At 36.0% G+C, this 15,185-nt stretch overlaps 1 protein-coding gene across 1 annotated transcript in view; it reads right to left on the bottom strand.

The window, feature by feature from the left end:
- LOC149794152 (SID1 transmembrane family member 1-like) overlaps positions 1-15,185 on the bottom strand; it is a 156,399-nt gene that overhangs the window by 22,029 nt on the left and 119,185 nt on the right. The window contains exons 21-22 of the mRNA XM_089968233.1: positions 11,744-11,854; positions 3,455-3,568 (exon numbers count right to left, since the gene is read on the bottom strand). Coding sequence (XP_089824359.1) covers positions 3,455-3,568; positions 11,744-11,854 — 225 coding nt within the window. The remainder of the gene's footprint in view (positions 1-3,454; positions 3,569-11,743; positions 11,855-15,185) is intronic.

Below are 15,185 nucleotides of genomic sequence, written 5' to 3' on the forward strand. Positions count from 1 at the left end.
GCCTGCTGAGTTAGCGAATGAAACGTTTGGAAATTCCCTTTTCCCAGCCTTGTCGACCAATCAGAGTGTGCAAGAAGCCATGATGTCATCTGTTACAACTGTTTAGTAGTCTGCAGTTTGGTGTTGAAATTAGATTTTTCAAATAAAAATTTACCGTTAAAACTGATAAGCATGAACGTGGCTAACGTAGAATCAAACAATGCTAATAAGCGAAAATGTGAGGACGTTGCTTGTCGTGAATTCAACGCAGATTGGACGGAGAAATTTATGTTTGTGCCTAGTTGTAGTGGTAAACCCGTTTGCTTAATCTGCGGATTTGGTGTTTCTGTTATGAAAAAATACAATCTGGAATGACACTACATGACCACACATTCAGACATAAATGCTCAATATCCGGTCGGTTCGAGTTAAGAAAATATTTCATAGCTAAGAAAGAAGGTTCTCTGACCAGTCAGCAGTCCTTTTTCACCAAGGCTAAAGAACAGAGCAAGAGTCGTACGAAGTCGCTCTTCGGTTGGCTCGCAAAAAGAAGCCGTTCACCGATGCAAAAGAAATAATAAAACATTCGCTTAAAATTGCTGCCAGAATGCTTGGCGATAAAAAGTGTGAGACAAAATTTGATCAGATTCCTTTGTCTAATAATACTATGGCTAAGCGAGTTGAAGAGTTGGCCAGCGATGTTCATCATCAAGTAGCAATACATGTCAAAAATTGTAAATTTTTTCATTGGCAAGGGACGAATCCACTGACATTTCTGACACAGCTCAGGTCGCAGTTTTTGTTCGAGCAATAAACGATAATTTTGAAGTCATTGAAGAACTTCTAGGACTTGAATCGATGCATGTGAATACCAAAGGAATTGATCTGTTTGAAACTCTGAAGTTGTGTGCAGAGAAAAACAACATAGAATGGACAAAACTGGATAGTGTATGCACCAATGGTGCTCTGGCTTTGACGGGTAAAAAATCTGGATGTCTGGCATTATTGGAACAGTTTCTTGACCATACTATATTAAAATATCATTGTATCATTCACCAGGAAGCACTGTGTGGAAAGACATTAAATCTGAAACATATCATGGATGTTGTTATGAGATGTGTAAACAAGATTCGAAGCAAGGTGCTTAACAGGTGTGAGTTCAGACAGTTTTTATCAGACCTGAACGAGGAATACGGTGAGCTACTGATACACTGCGAAGTCAGATGGCTGTCTAAAGGGAAAGTACTGTCACATTTCTGGGCACTAAAAAATAGTGTCTATCTGTTTTTATCTGAAATAGATGAATTGCCTACAGAACGGGAATGTCTGCTGAATGATGACTGGCTTAATGACCTGGCATTTTTGGTGGACATCATGTCTCATTTAAACTCTTTAAATGTGAGGCTTCAGGGAAAAAACAAACTGTTCACAAATTTGTGCGATGAGATTTCTGCATTTAAAATGAAACTGCACCTGTTTATCAGACAGCTGATAGAAGGGACTTTAAAGGTGTTTCCAACTCTGAAGACACTTGTGGTGGAAAAGAAATCTGACTTGTTACAGTACAAGGATAAAGTGGAAAGTTTTCTGGATATCTTTCAGTCGAGATTTCAAGAGTTCACAACAGGGGAGGATAATGTTGCCCTCTTCATAAATCCATTCTTATTTCCGGATGCCAAGATCTGCCAATTACAGCAAAAACCTTCAGCATGAAGTAAATGATTTGAAATGCAATTCTGCACTGAGATGCAAATTCCTGGAGCTGCCTGCTTCACCCTCAGCTGATCATATGATCTCATTCTGGTGACTATTGCCTGTCGAACAATTTGAACACTTGCGCTCATTCGGACAGAGATATATTTGTCCTTTTGGTTCGACTTATAGATGCGAGTAGTCATTTTCCGCAATGACAATTATAAAAATAAACTAACGTTCCAGACTCACTGACAGTAACCTAGCTGTGCTTATGACTTTGGGCACGACAGCTTTGTGCCCAGACATTGATAAACTGGCATCTGAACTTCAGTAACTGGTTGTGAAGAACAGTTACAGTTGTAAATTAATTATATTAATATCGGTTTTCGAAACTGATTTAAAATTGTTACATGAGCATTTGATTTAAAACCGAAAATGACTGTAGTGTAGGACTGACACTGACTGCTTTTAAAGTATTATAATTTGGTTGCTGAAAGTTAAGAAATTTAAGAATGATATTACATGATTTTTATAATTTTATAAACATTGATAAACATTTATAATTTTATAACGTTGTGGCCCGCTTAATTACCGAAAATAGCAGATATGGCCCTCTACTTGAAAAGCTTGGGAACCACTGGTCTAGAGAGCTTAGGCAAAATGTGGAATGTTTTTTTAGGTGCTATGGGTAATAAAGGAATCAAAGGTGGTCCATGATATCTTTTGAGTCTCTGATTAAAAATCTACCATCCTTTGGATTGGTGTAATAAAATGTTACGGTCAATCCAAAAATGATTGCGGCAGAAACACTTAAGAGTAAAGCAACACTGGTTAAATATATCAAGTAGCACCTATCAACGATATCAGTAGCCTAAAAAGACACTGTATGAAGCAAGACAGGTTCCAGGTGCTAATGAACAAGAACAGTGCTGATGCAATGAATAGCAGAGCATTTAGACAACGATTCACTTCAAGACCTGGAGGAAAACATTCCTTTATGTGAAATATTTTGAGATCTGACTAAAGAAACAATTCAGTTTAATATAATTTTGTTTATTTCTTTTCATATCTGAAGTATAGCAGCTGAAACAGTGTGACAAATAATAGTAAAAATAAATAGGGCCCTTTTGGGAACATGGAATATGGAGTCTGGGCTTATGGAATTTGAGTCGGGGCATCTGACTTTTTAAAAGTCAGTAGCACTGGGCCTGTGTCTGAAAATGTTTCTTCAGCACCAGATTTGAGACTTGCCTTTAGGTAGGAAACAAGATATATTTTATTTTTTATGCAAGTGACATCCATATAAATTCCTAATAAATAACTGTGTTTTCAAAAAACAACATTTAAGACCAGGTGAAAAGAAGAGGCTAACATTCAACACATTTATTGTCAATAGGCATAAAACATGTAAGCCATCCCAACCCATCAAATACTTTTTGACCTTACACAATTACCCATAGTACTGTCAAGCCAGCCATTAAAAAAAAATACAAAATTACTTTAAATTGCATGTAAAGAAAGAAGACTTATTTGCAGCAAAAGTGTATTTATTTATTACAACTTCCTTAAGAAAATGTTTAGCTTGAATAGAACCAACAGGAAAGTGTTAAATTATTTCACTACTGTAATACTAGCAGCATGAGGTAGAGTTGTCCCAATTGTCTGAGGAAAGGCTTGGAGGTTGCAGGGCTATTGCCCATGGGAAATTAGTTGATTGTCCATTAAGACCATTTTTCTGCAGCTCATTCAATGGACTTAAATGGGAGATTTTTGCACTTACCAGAAAGGAGAGAAAAAGGCTGATTGCTGAAAGAAAATGCCAGACATCATGGGCATCATAGAAGTTGAAAAGTATGCAGTCCTTATTCCCCTCCCTTGATTTAGCTGCCGTTACCTATAAAATAAACAGACTCTTAATTAAGTGTTCATGACTCAGTGGTCTTAAATTAAATAACAAAAATAAGGGTAAAAACAAACAAGTTTTGTAAAATTTAACAATTAATTTATTTCCCTTGAATACAAAGTGAAAATTTAAAGGAACTTGCAGTATTGTGAATTAAATCCCAAATAGTCCCAAAAGTTTTATCACAAGTCCAAATGTATAAAGTTAGTCCTGAATCCCAGTGGTATTCCAAAAAAGTGATGTGCTTGTAGTCTTGAATTTGCAAATTTGTCAGTGGCCTGTATTGTGATGATGTGCTAGGACATTTGATGTGTCACAGTACTATAATCCAAACATGTCCTTGTATGAAGTCACTGTAACTCCAAATTAATATTCCAATCCAAGAATGTTACAGATTAGCACTTTGTTTTTCCAGTGAATAATAATTTGAATAAATAATTCCACCCAAATAATATACTGAACATAACAATAAAACTGAGTCTGCCTCATATGTTAAATGCATGAATGAGTAATAACTCAAGTAAACAACATTATATAAAAAAAACTATGACACAAAAATAGAACTAGGATAAGGGTCAAAAGTTTATTTCTAGAATATTCTAAGTTATCAACAAGACAAGGCATATTACTAAAACTATGTTAAAGAACATGGGAAATATCAGGTAGACCAGGTATTTACATGAGGAATACCAATTTATTAGACTCAGATTAAGACAAACATTTAATTCCATTGATAATGATCCTAATATTTAACCCACACTCAGGGAGAAATATGAACTGCATATTATTTGTTTACAAAATATAAGTTACTGGTCAGGTACACATTGAACTTGATTCTGGACAAGGTCAATTCCAAAATACAATTGTATATAACATATAATCATGGAGAAAAACTAACAAATACAAAATAAATATACAAGCTGTCTGAGGTAAGTGGCACATTGTATCCAACAAGTTTTGGAAGCTTCAGATTTAATGAACAAAATGTTTAAATTATTTATCATACAGCTGCTGTTATGGTGTTAGGCACATCTATATTTTTGTAACTCTTGGTTGTTAACTGTATCTGTATTATGTGTAGTTTTTATTTAAGACTATACATTTTAATGATCATCAATAGTCAAGCTATTAGATAACTTTTTGTACTCGTGAATAAATTTCTATTTTAAGATATTAGTAATGTGGATTGTGTAGGATCTATCAATAAATGTAAAGTTTCTAATAATAAAACCTATTGACAACTTTAGGGTAATTTCTCACTGGCTGGAGGGTTTTGGTTAGGTGGGTTCATAGAAGAATTTTTTCTCATTGGATGGGGTAGATCACATGAATAGGTATTTTGAAATATTAGATTGAGTAGCAAGATTTGTCATGTGGGGCATATTGCAACGTGTAGTTATAATAGATCCTTGAAGGTGTATATAAGGAGAGAACTGATTAGCCAGATTGATTCCTATTTTGGGATCATTCCTATTTCAGAATCTTATTCTATATGTTGAAATCAGTTTGCAGATGTGTTTGATGTTGTGTTTAGATAATTTAAGAGGAGACATTTGTTAGGATTATTCATTGGAACTACAAAGTGCTCATTTGACTAGAATATGATTCTGGAACTACTGTGAATTATTCAAAGGAGTTCTGGTCAATGCCAATGTAATATGTACATTTGAGGATCTGAAATTTATTCAGAACATTCAATTCTTGTGGACTTGAATAGAACTTTTTAGGATTATTGGGATTCACTTTTATAATACTTAAGTTTCTCTTGCATTTCTTTTTATAACTTTGATAATTACATTTTTGTTAAGCTTTACAAACTTTTTTGATTTTGCTTCGTTCTTTTACTTAGTTTATGGCTATAGAGTCGTAACTCTGCAGAAATTGTATGTTACTCAAAGACATCATAATGTAACATCAGTAGATGTTATGTGACATTTTTATGACACAGTATTATGACAAGAAAAAAATACAAATTCAAAACAGAAAACCAAGACAATGAGTAATCTGTCATCATTATCAGTCAACTAATGTACCGTGAAATAAATGGTTTTTGTATCATTCAGTTTTGCAAATATAGAAAATGTATTTCCAACATAATATTTTGGCACAAATTATTGTTTTAACTGCTTGTATCATGCAGAATGTAAAGATTTCAAAAATCAATATACAGTGTAGTTGTATGATGCTAAGAGCAATCAAATATCATCATCCAATTCTATTCTACAATTTCATAATCATCTCCCTTGTCATCATTTCCAAGTATTTTATGATCTGACATCCTCCATCAGATTTATCTAAATGGCAACACAAAACTCAATAAATTTTAAAAATGTGTGAACAGAATTGTTGTTGGAAAGTTCTGTAATAAATTATGTTACTCTTATAATACTTAGATGATTACATTAACTTAATATAACTTTCTTTGCAAGCTAGAATCCAGCCCTCATGTGAAAGATGTTAAAGGGGAGCAACTCTTACCTGTTAACTCCCCTTCCTATCCACTAGGTGGTTAATGGTATACCCAGTCTTTTTTACTTGAGCAACACTTTGAAGGATGCTCATATTGAAGGTAATGGTGAGTGGATTGTTTGTAATGTGATCAGTCAAGTATTATAGGAGAAACGTAATTTACTAAACATTTCACTTTCTCCTGCAAATACACTATCTGATCACACTGCATTAGGAAAATAATTAAGAGGAGGAGGAAGTGATAAGCATCCTACTTCTACCTGTGTAAGCCAGGAGGAGCATGTTTGCTCTATGAATGGAGGAAATTCTCTTAATGTTAGTTTAATTCAGCAGAAGAGACCTTAGTTATATACACGCGAGGAGATCCCTATGAGATTCTGTACTTAACTGGTTTCAGCTTTAAAGTATTCCCCAGGTGAATGCAGAAAAGTGGCTAACACTGCCTGGTTGCGAGGCTGCACTGTCATAAGTAGGGGTGGTTACTGTCTGTGCAGCTACCACTGGCCATACAAACTTCAGTTCTGTCCTCTGCAAAGTCATGTACCGCAAACAGAAGCTGAAGTCGTATACATATGCCATCCAAATGACTCCACTATGTTTTGAATGGAGATATTATATTCAAATGCTCATGAAAATTGCACATAGTTTGTTAGCTGAGATTTTTAGAGGTGAACTTGTTCCTGAGAGATGTCAGTGTACACTAACTGTATAACTCCCTTTAACCAAGTGGCTAGCAATTGTGGTGTTATGTCTCACTTTCCATACTTGAGATGCAAAAAAGCCTGGTCGTTATATTAAGGATATTTGATTACGCATATGGGCTCTTGGAGTTATTTGTTGATTACCTAGTGTAGCAACCTGCTTTTGGCAATGAAATCAGTTTGTGTCATTAGGACTACATGCTGAGACAAATGCTATCAGAAAGCAAGTTTTATATGATAGCTAACTGATGGATCTGGATGATAGTTCCCTGAACTTGGATGAGTTAGGTCATGTCAACATCAAGGTGAGATTTCATTTTGGGAATAACATGTGTGAGTGTGGTTTGTATAGATAAATATAGGACATCAAGTTGGAAAGGTCCTTCTTGTGTCCAACATCGTCTCATCCATGATGTTGGAAAGTGTCCAAGATCACGGACTGGTATCCCTTCATTGTGATTGGGGAGGGGCTAACTTTTTTCCCCTGTTTGAGAAGGTAAGTGACCACTACAGAATTGTCTGACAGTATTAGGACTATATCTGTGCAAGCATTCAAACCAATTGTTCGATACATTGAGACTAGCTTATATTTCCATGTTGCAGATGTGAAGAGCCATTTCTTAACATATTCACTTGCCACAAATCATAGTAAAGTCTGGTAGCAAGTGTGCACCTCAACTTGTCTGTTATCTATACAAATTGTTATTTCCAGTTGTTGGTTTTCAAGGGATATTCCTGCTGTGAGCCACTTCCTTTCTTGATACTGAGACTGTACATTTTTTATGTGGTTCAATATTGCAATATTCTGATCTAGACGGCCTGTGAAAGGATGCTATTAAAATAGATGGGCCATTTGTAATGGGTGCATTGAAAGGTGGCCAAGGGGTAACAAATCTGCTGTTTCATTGAATAGAGGAGTTGAAGAAACTCACTTGCTTAGATAAATATTTTGTTTGAAATCCCATCTGACTCATGAACAATGTTTATGATGCATGAGGGATGGAGATGTATGAAACTGAGGTATGTAAGGAATGTGGAGATGGAATAAAGTCAGACATCTTGACATGTATTATCCACCCTATTTTCATGAAGGTCCAAGTGCTTAGATTGAGGCCAAAAGGAAGAATATGGAATTTATCCACTGTGCCCAGATTGGTGAAGCAAATATATTTGCATGAAGTCACATGGATTGGAATGTGACAATTTGTGTTGTACAGGTCTAAGATGATTGCATCACACAGAAAGATGGACAGACTTTGCAGTCTCCATCTTGAATTTTGGGGCCAAAAAGAATTGGTTGAACCTGCTGAGGTTGATCACAGGTCTCATTTTCCCATTGGACTTCATCACCAGAAACAGTCTGGTGTAGAGTGTATGGCTTTCATACAATTTCCACTACCTGCCTTATTAGTACATGACTTCTTTAGTATGTCTGCCTTTATGGGATTGTTCAAGGTTTGCGTCATGAAAGGGGACGTCGAAAGTTGTGGCGGATTGATAAATGATATTCTGAGGCCCTCTGACAGGACTTGGAACACTCAACTGTCTTGTGGAAAGAGGTTGTGGCTAACTGTAAGTCACTGATAGTAGTTGGAGGTTTGGAGAAGGAGTATGTTATTTTTGACCTTCCCTTCCAGTCTGTCAGTGATGATGCCATGTAGTCTGCATGCATAATTTTTCCCACAGGATATGCCACTAAAAGTGGTGATATACTAAAATACTGGTTCTGCATGGCAGGTTTGGCTCATCTGGCTAACTCTGTGAATAACACTGGTAGATTAGGAAATAGCATATTACTGTTTGGTCAGGCTGATCAGTTTTGCTGTGCAGTATGTTTGGCATAAGATAAGACAACTGTTGGAATATGTGGATCAACTAACAGTTCGCCAGTTCGAGATAAGTGAATCATGACCACTGTATTTGGAATGACATGGTGGATAACAAATACCATGAAGGTCGGGTGTTATAGCGTGGTATGGCCAGCTGCCAGCCGACCATCAGTCTGTACTTGATAAATTATTGCTCACTCAATGAGTCAAATAAAATGCCCACACATCCAGACTTGTGACAGATTCTGAAGTGAAATGTAGGAAGAGTACTTCATGATGACAAGAAATAGATCTTGCTCTTTTTGTGTGGCCCATGAGCTGTTTTCTGAGGACAATAGACCACACACACACACACACACACACACAGATATATATATATATATATATATATATATATATATATATATATATATATATATATATATATATATATATAAAATAAATGCAAATAGTTATAAAAACAAGTAAATTACTAAAGAGACCACCTGAAAAATTCCACTGACGAAAATATATGTTGCAATTCAAAGTAAAATGAAATGAACATGAACCATATATTTAAAAAATATCAATAAATTCAGAGTATTTTTTATAAAAAAATGATGTATGCACAATATAAAACAAAGTTTATACCAACTGTACTTCTAAAAATAATTATACATGATTAAATTTAAGTTATATAATTTGTTAAATTAATTAATCTGGAGTAAATGATACTGAGAGAAGATGATAACATAGTGACTATGAAGGGGATTTAGCCTGTAAAAGTTGCTTCCCTTTTATTACATAATATATGTCCAGTGTGACCACTCTATAGCACACTCTGTTATAACACAAATTCGGATATAACAAGGTCATGGTGTGGCTCCTGAAATTTCATATACAGCTGTACAAGTATTTTTCTTGTACACAAAAAAAATTCTCTCTTAAAAGTACGAAAAAAACATTTAATGTTTATTATCATTTTGGGAATGAGATCATGTATGAAGAATACAAGACAATCTGTGGCTCCTTAAACGTGATATGCATTATTCTCATTTATGAAAAAAATAGTTTTTTCTTCTTAAAAGTACGAAAAATAATATCTAAAAAAAATTTCAGGGATCACGCAGGGCTTCACCAATGTTGCAAACAGATTTTTTAATGTATTGGCAGCAAAATTTACCATCTGGCGATTTTTTTTTATATGGCTGACAGTGTTGGCTCTTTAAACTGTATATACAACCATTGATTTGGAGTGGAAAAATTTTAAGGCCCCATGACAGGAAGCTGCAAACCTGATACAAAATGCACTGAAATTTATGTGTGTGTGTATGTGATTTTGGATTTTTAACATAGCTTTAACAATTTTTAAGTCATATCGCTATGATGTCTGCAGTGTGGCAGTTTATAGTGATGTCTAGCACTGGGGCATCATGCTGCAGACACCTAGCATGATTTCCCATCTAATTGTTATGAAAACATACAAAGCAAAAATGGAAAACAAATCAGTAAGAAATCATTCAATACAAGTATTTGATGCTGCTGCCACATTAAGAAAAAGGCATTTTGTTTGGTTCTCCGAAGCTGTCCTTTAGCGGTGACTTCAATAACGCATGCACCGTTCATCAAAGAAAGCCAACTACAATCTTCAATAAAAACAAAGAACCTTCCTTTAAAAGAAGCCAGTAACAAACTTAAATAAATGCAATGGAATCTGATGGGTTGTTTCATTTTCCAATGTGACTGGAACATGCTTACTGTGCCATGAATGTTTCCTTTTTGCAGGAAAAAAGTTTATGCTTAAGAACGCTACCAACAATGGCTTAAAATGTCAACTAACTTTTACCAACTTAGGACGTACTGAAAGTAAATATGTTTTATTGTTCGTTATGTGATTGTGAATTCGGAGCTTTATGACTGTGACAGAATTACTGAATATTTTAAATCTGTTTGTACATATTTTCGATGGAATTACTTGTATTGTGGATTCAATGCATGTGATGAGATTCACAGGTGAGGAGACAATGTTGATATTCTATTCATGCTATACATTAGACATGTATATATATAAACAGTGTACATGTGTATGTACCAATACATGTTTTTCTGAATAAAGTAAAATATTACATATGCCTTCTATTTTCACTACAGGTGTATTTCTCATTTAATATTCATCGATTTAAGTTGGTAACTGTACCAATGAAGCATGTATTTTTGCGACCGCATTTATTATCTACCCCCCCCTCATTTTTTGGGGTACATGCATCATTTTCTTCAGCTAACTGACCTGGTTGCTTTTAACACGGTTTGGTCTATAACATGGTTGGGTTATATTTCTCCCAACTACCATGTTATTGCGAAGTCACACTGTATAGAGTAAGAAAAATGTTTTCCATCTTTCTGAGAGTGCTTGATTCATAGGTAGCAAAGAAAATTATCCTACTGCATGTGATCAGATAATGTATTTGCCAGAGAAACATTTATTTCCCAGCATCTGCATTTTCACCTTCATCCAAAGCTTTGATTCATCCCCGACGGTAAGAATGACCCCAAAGCAAATGCCAGTTGGGTGAGTGTATAGTTGTCTTCAGGCCCAATATATACATGATTATATAGTGAGGATCTCAACAGTTTCCCAGCTATGATCCAGGGACTAAGCTGAATGGGATGGGGTATATGTACACTTTTCTTCTGTATTCCCCTTAGGTCTATATGTCATACTTGGGCAGGATATCAATAGTTTCCAAGTTACGACCCAGAAGCTGAGTAGGGATGGAATCCAGGATCTAAATCAGTAACTAATGTACATTTATCCTGTCATTTGCAGTACATGTACTACTGCAGTATGAATATCTCGAAATGTATCTTATGAATGGGGGTCTAAGTCCTAAGACCATATGACATGACCACAATGGTCCAATCTAAAATGTATTAGTACTTGGTTCATTGATCACAAAAGCCAATTCTCAACACATGTTTATTTAGCTGCATCATAAGCTATCTGCCTAAAGAAAGCTAAATGGTTATTAGGTACAGGTTAAGGAAGATAAAGGGTGTTCAATCTGTAGTCAAATATTTGAATATATGACAAATTATATTGTATGTAATATTCACCACCATCACCACCCCAACAAAAAGACTAAAGGAGACTGATCCACAAAATAGGCAAGACATCTGCTTGTACTCACCTGCCAAGATGTAAGATGAGCAAAGAAAAAGTAGAGGGCAGAAAACCATGAAATAATTGCCATCACTATACATGATGCAGTCAACAGACCAAGTTTCTCCTTGCTTAAAACCTGAAATAAAAACCATAAGAATACTGTTAAACCCTATGTTTACCATCAGCATTGTCAAAGATAAAATGTCATGATATAAAGGTTTAAAGAGGCTCTAGTGGACAGAAAATTCTCACCTAGCTAACATAACTGTTTATCATTTTACTAATCAGGCAAATGTAGTATTGTAAAAAAAACACAACCCTATGTAATCTCTCAACTTCTGTATCATTTTAATTTTACATATTTTACAACAGTCTGATAAAAGTTCTTCCCAAATAATAATGGAAAAATTAATATCCACAGATTCCCAAACATAATGGACTTTATCCAAGATCTTGATATAAAACTATTTATCAAGTTCTCTCCAATTGAAAAATAAGGTCTCTTGAATGGCAAACATCTCTGTCAGTCTGATACAGGATTATTATATGGTCATTTCTGTCTCTGTTACTTTTACATTGTCAGAATCATGCAGTATTTTTCCATACTAAACAGCTTCATACTACAGAACATGTGTGTCTAATAATAGCATTGAGCAGCAGGGGGGGCGAATCGGACAACTTTTTCGACAAAATTTGATTAAGGTTTTAAAACGACAAATAGAGCCTTCCTTCGAAATCTCACTTTTCGAACAAAAAAAAAATAAAGTCTCCGTTTGGCAAATGGAGACTTAGCGTTTTTTGCTCGAAAACGCTATATTTCGCGACAACATCTCGTTGGTGTTTTCCCGTGGTAATCATCGGGCGTCCCGCGTCGATGTCATCGCCCCCCCTGCTGCTAAGTGGTTACAATGATTTTACAAACAAAGTGATCACTAACTCCTCCTCTTGTAGATCAATTAGGTTATTTGACTGATCGGTAATTCTAAAATTAATTCTCGTTAAAAACCGATTATGGCATCACATATAGACCGGATTAATCGGACTCTCAACGATTAAAAATCCCGGAGGGGCTGTTGGTGAAAATGAATAAAGGATATACCCCTGTTGAGCCTGATTTGATTGCTTGGTATTCACCTGGTAACTCCCTTCGATAACATCACACACCAGATTGATTGCTATCACCGATGCAATATTTACGTTGTATGGAGCAATATGCCTACCACCATCTCCGTTATCGTGTCTGAGGATAGTTGATGGGGCGAGAAAATCATTAAGAGATTTTCTTAGTTCTGGCGCGTTGTATCCTGGAAACTTGAAATCGGGTAAATTGGCTTCTGTGATATTATACTCGGTTAGGAATTTTTGTTTATTATCATCGCTGTTAGCGGATATTGTCCCGACGATTCGTTCATTGATATATTCCATGTCTGATATAAGTTGATTTAACACCTCAACGTGTTTTCGTGCTTTTGTTTCCCGTAGTTGTTCTAGTTGTGATTGGCAAATATGATTAATCTCGGCAAACGCATCAGTGATATCATTTAAACCAACTGTGGCCAGGGCGGATAATTTAGGAGTTTCCTTATACGGAAAATGCCATTGCATGGTATTCCTGTCTTGAAATATAAACCTGCTGGGTAATAACGCGCCTTTTATAATAGACCAATCAGTTCGATACCTGGGGGTAATCTCATGATACGATTGCGCATTCGTGTGCAAGTCCTCGGGGATTCCATGAGGTGGATTCTCAGGCCATCCTAGTATGGTTCTTATTGAACTGTTATAAATATCAACCATATACCCCGGTGTGCTTATTTCAATCGTTGACGATAACGTCGGTTCATGAACCGTAATAGCGATTTTTGATTCTTTTCCTGTGATCGATTTTATCCTGCGTTGAAATTCTTTATTGATTTGTTCTATTTGGTATGACCCAGTTGGTATTGTAACCTCCTTCCAGTCTGGGGTCCCATTGGGTTTATTTGTCCATGCAAAAACCAGCGAGTTATTAGGTTGTTGTCCGTTAAATGCGTCCGCTCGAATATTAGGCCAACTGTGATATATTCGCAATTTTGCCAGCGCTATTTCCTTCACTGGAACCGGCGACGGGAAGTTCACACTGAATTCGGGTTTCGTTGATGTCACTGATATCATACTTGTTTGTACCGGAGTGGTGTTCTCCACGATCCGTTGAAGTAATTGAAACCCTTCGGGGTTCAGTGACATTATTATTATTCGTTGTTTTTAGTGTTTAATATTAATAACCAGAGCCCATTGAAGTGGTTCCGGCTTCCAGTTGAAAATCCTCGATTTTTTACATCGCGGAGCTATACAACTGGGCCATCGTGGAGAATTCAACATCGGATACAAACGAATTATCTATCGCCAACGAGATCAACCCGGATAATTTCGAGTACGCGTCGGATACTATTTGATGTTTTACTGTATACTCGTTGAGTTTTTTCTGAAAACACGATGATATCTTTTTAGTGATTGCGTTGGCGACTCCAGCAATTGTTGTCACGCGGAGATAGCGATTGGAACAGCGATCGGGGCTATCGTGATCACCGTGGATAAAATAACACCGGTACCGGCTACTATACCTGACACCAAGTACACGACTGCGTCGATGGCGGTTATTTTTCGGCGGTATTTTTTTATTTTTGCGCGGTATTGTTCGGAAAGCATTTTCAAGTTCGCGGAGAATTCTTTTGCGGTATCGAATCGATATTGATGTGACGTCGGTGATACCTCCGATTCAATTACCCTGGTGGTCATTTTTATTTTAAAAGAGCTAGTGTTTTTAATTACTTAGATCCGCTACAAATTCCACATACCATGTAATGTTTGCCCTGGTTAAATTTCTATCAACGGCATAAATTGTAAACGGTTCAGTTGCGTCCTTGTCTATAATTGTTGATATTGTATTGTTAAACCCGGATGAACTCAACGATGATATATTAAACTGCATCATTGAAACCAGTGTCAATCGATAAATGCCCTTAACAGTTGCGGTGATATTTACTGTATTATTCGTAGGAGTCCAGATAAATGATCCATGCCGAATCGTGTATACTGTGTTGACGGTGTTCTCATGAGGGATTTTTATTTTTTCGAGTTGCTCTGTCATTCTCGGTAGTCTGTCTTTAATCGCTTCAACATCAGTTTTGATTATTCCTACTCCCCGCCAACTCGCGTCTATATTATTCTTGTTCGCTGCAACATTAGTTTTGATTGTTTCTATTTCCCGTGTATTCTCGGTTATACTTTTTTTGTTCGTTGCAACATCAAGTTTGATTGTTCCTATTTCATATGTATGCACGTCTATACTTTTTTTGTTCGCTGCAACATCAGTTTTGATTATTCCTATTTCCCGCCAATACGTGTCTACATTTTTTTTGTTCGCTTCAACATCAGTTTTGATTGTTTCTATTTCCCGTGTATACGCGTCTACATTAATAAGGAGT

The sequence above is a fragment of the Sinohyriopsis cumingii genome, chromosome 8 (genome assembly GCF_028554795.1).
Source record: "Sinohyriopsis cumingii isolate HCF-2022 chromosome 8, ASM2855479v2, whole genome shotgun sequence".
In the NCBI taxonomy this organism is placed as follows: domain Eukaryota; kingdom Metazoa; phylum Mollusca; class Bivalvia; order Unionida; family Unionidae; genus Sinohyriopsis; species Sinohyriopsis cumingii.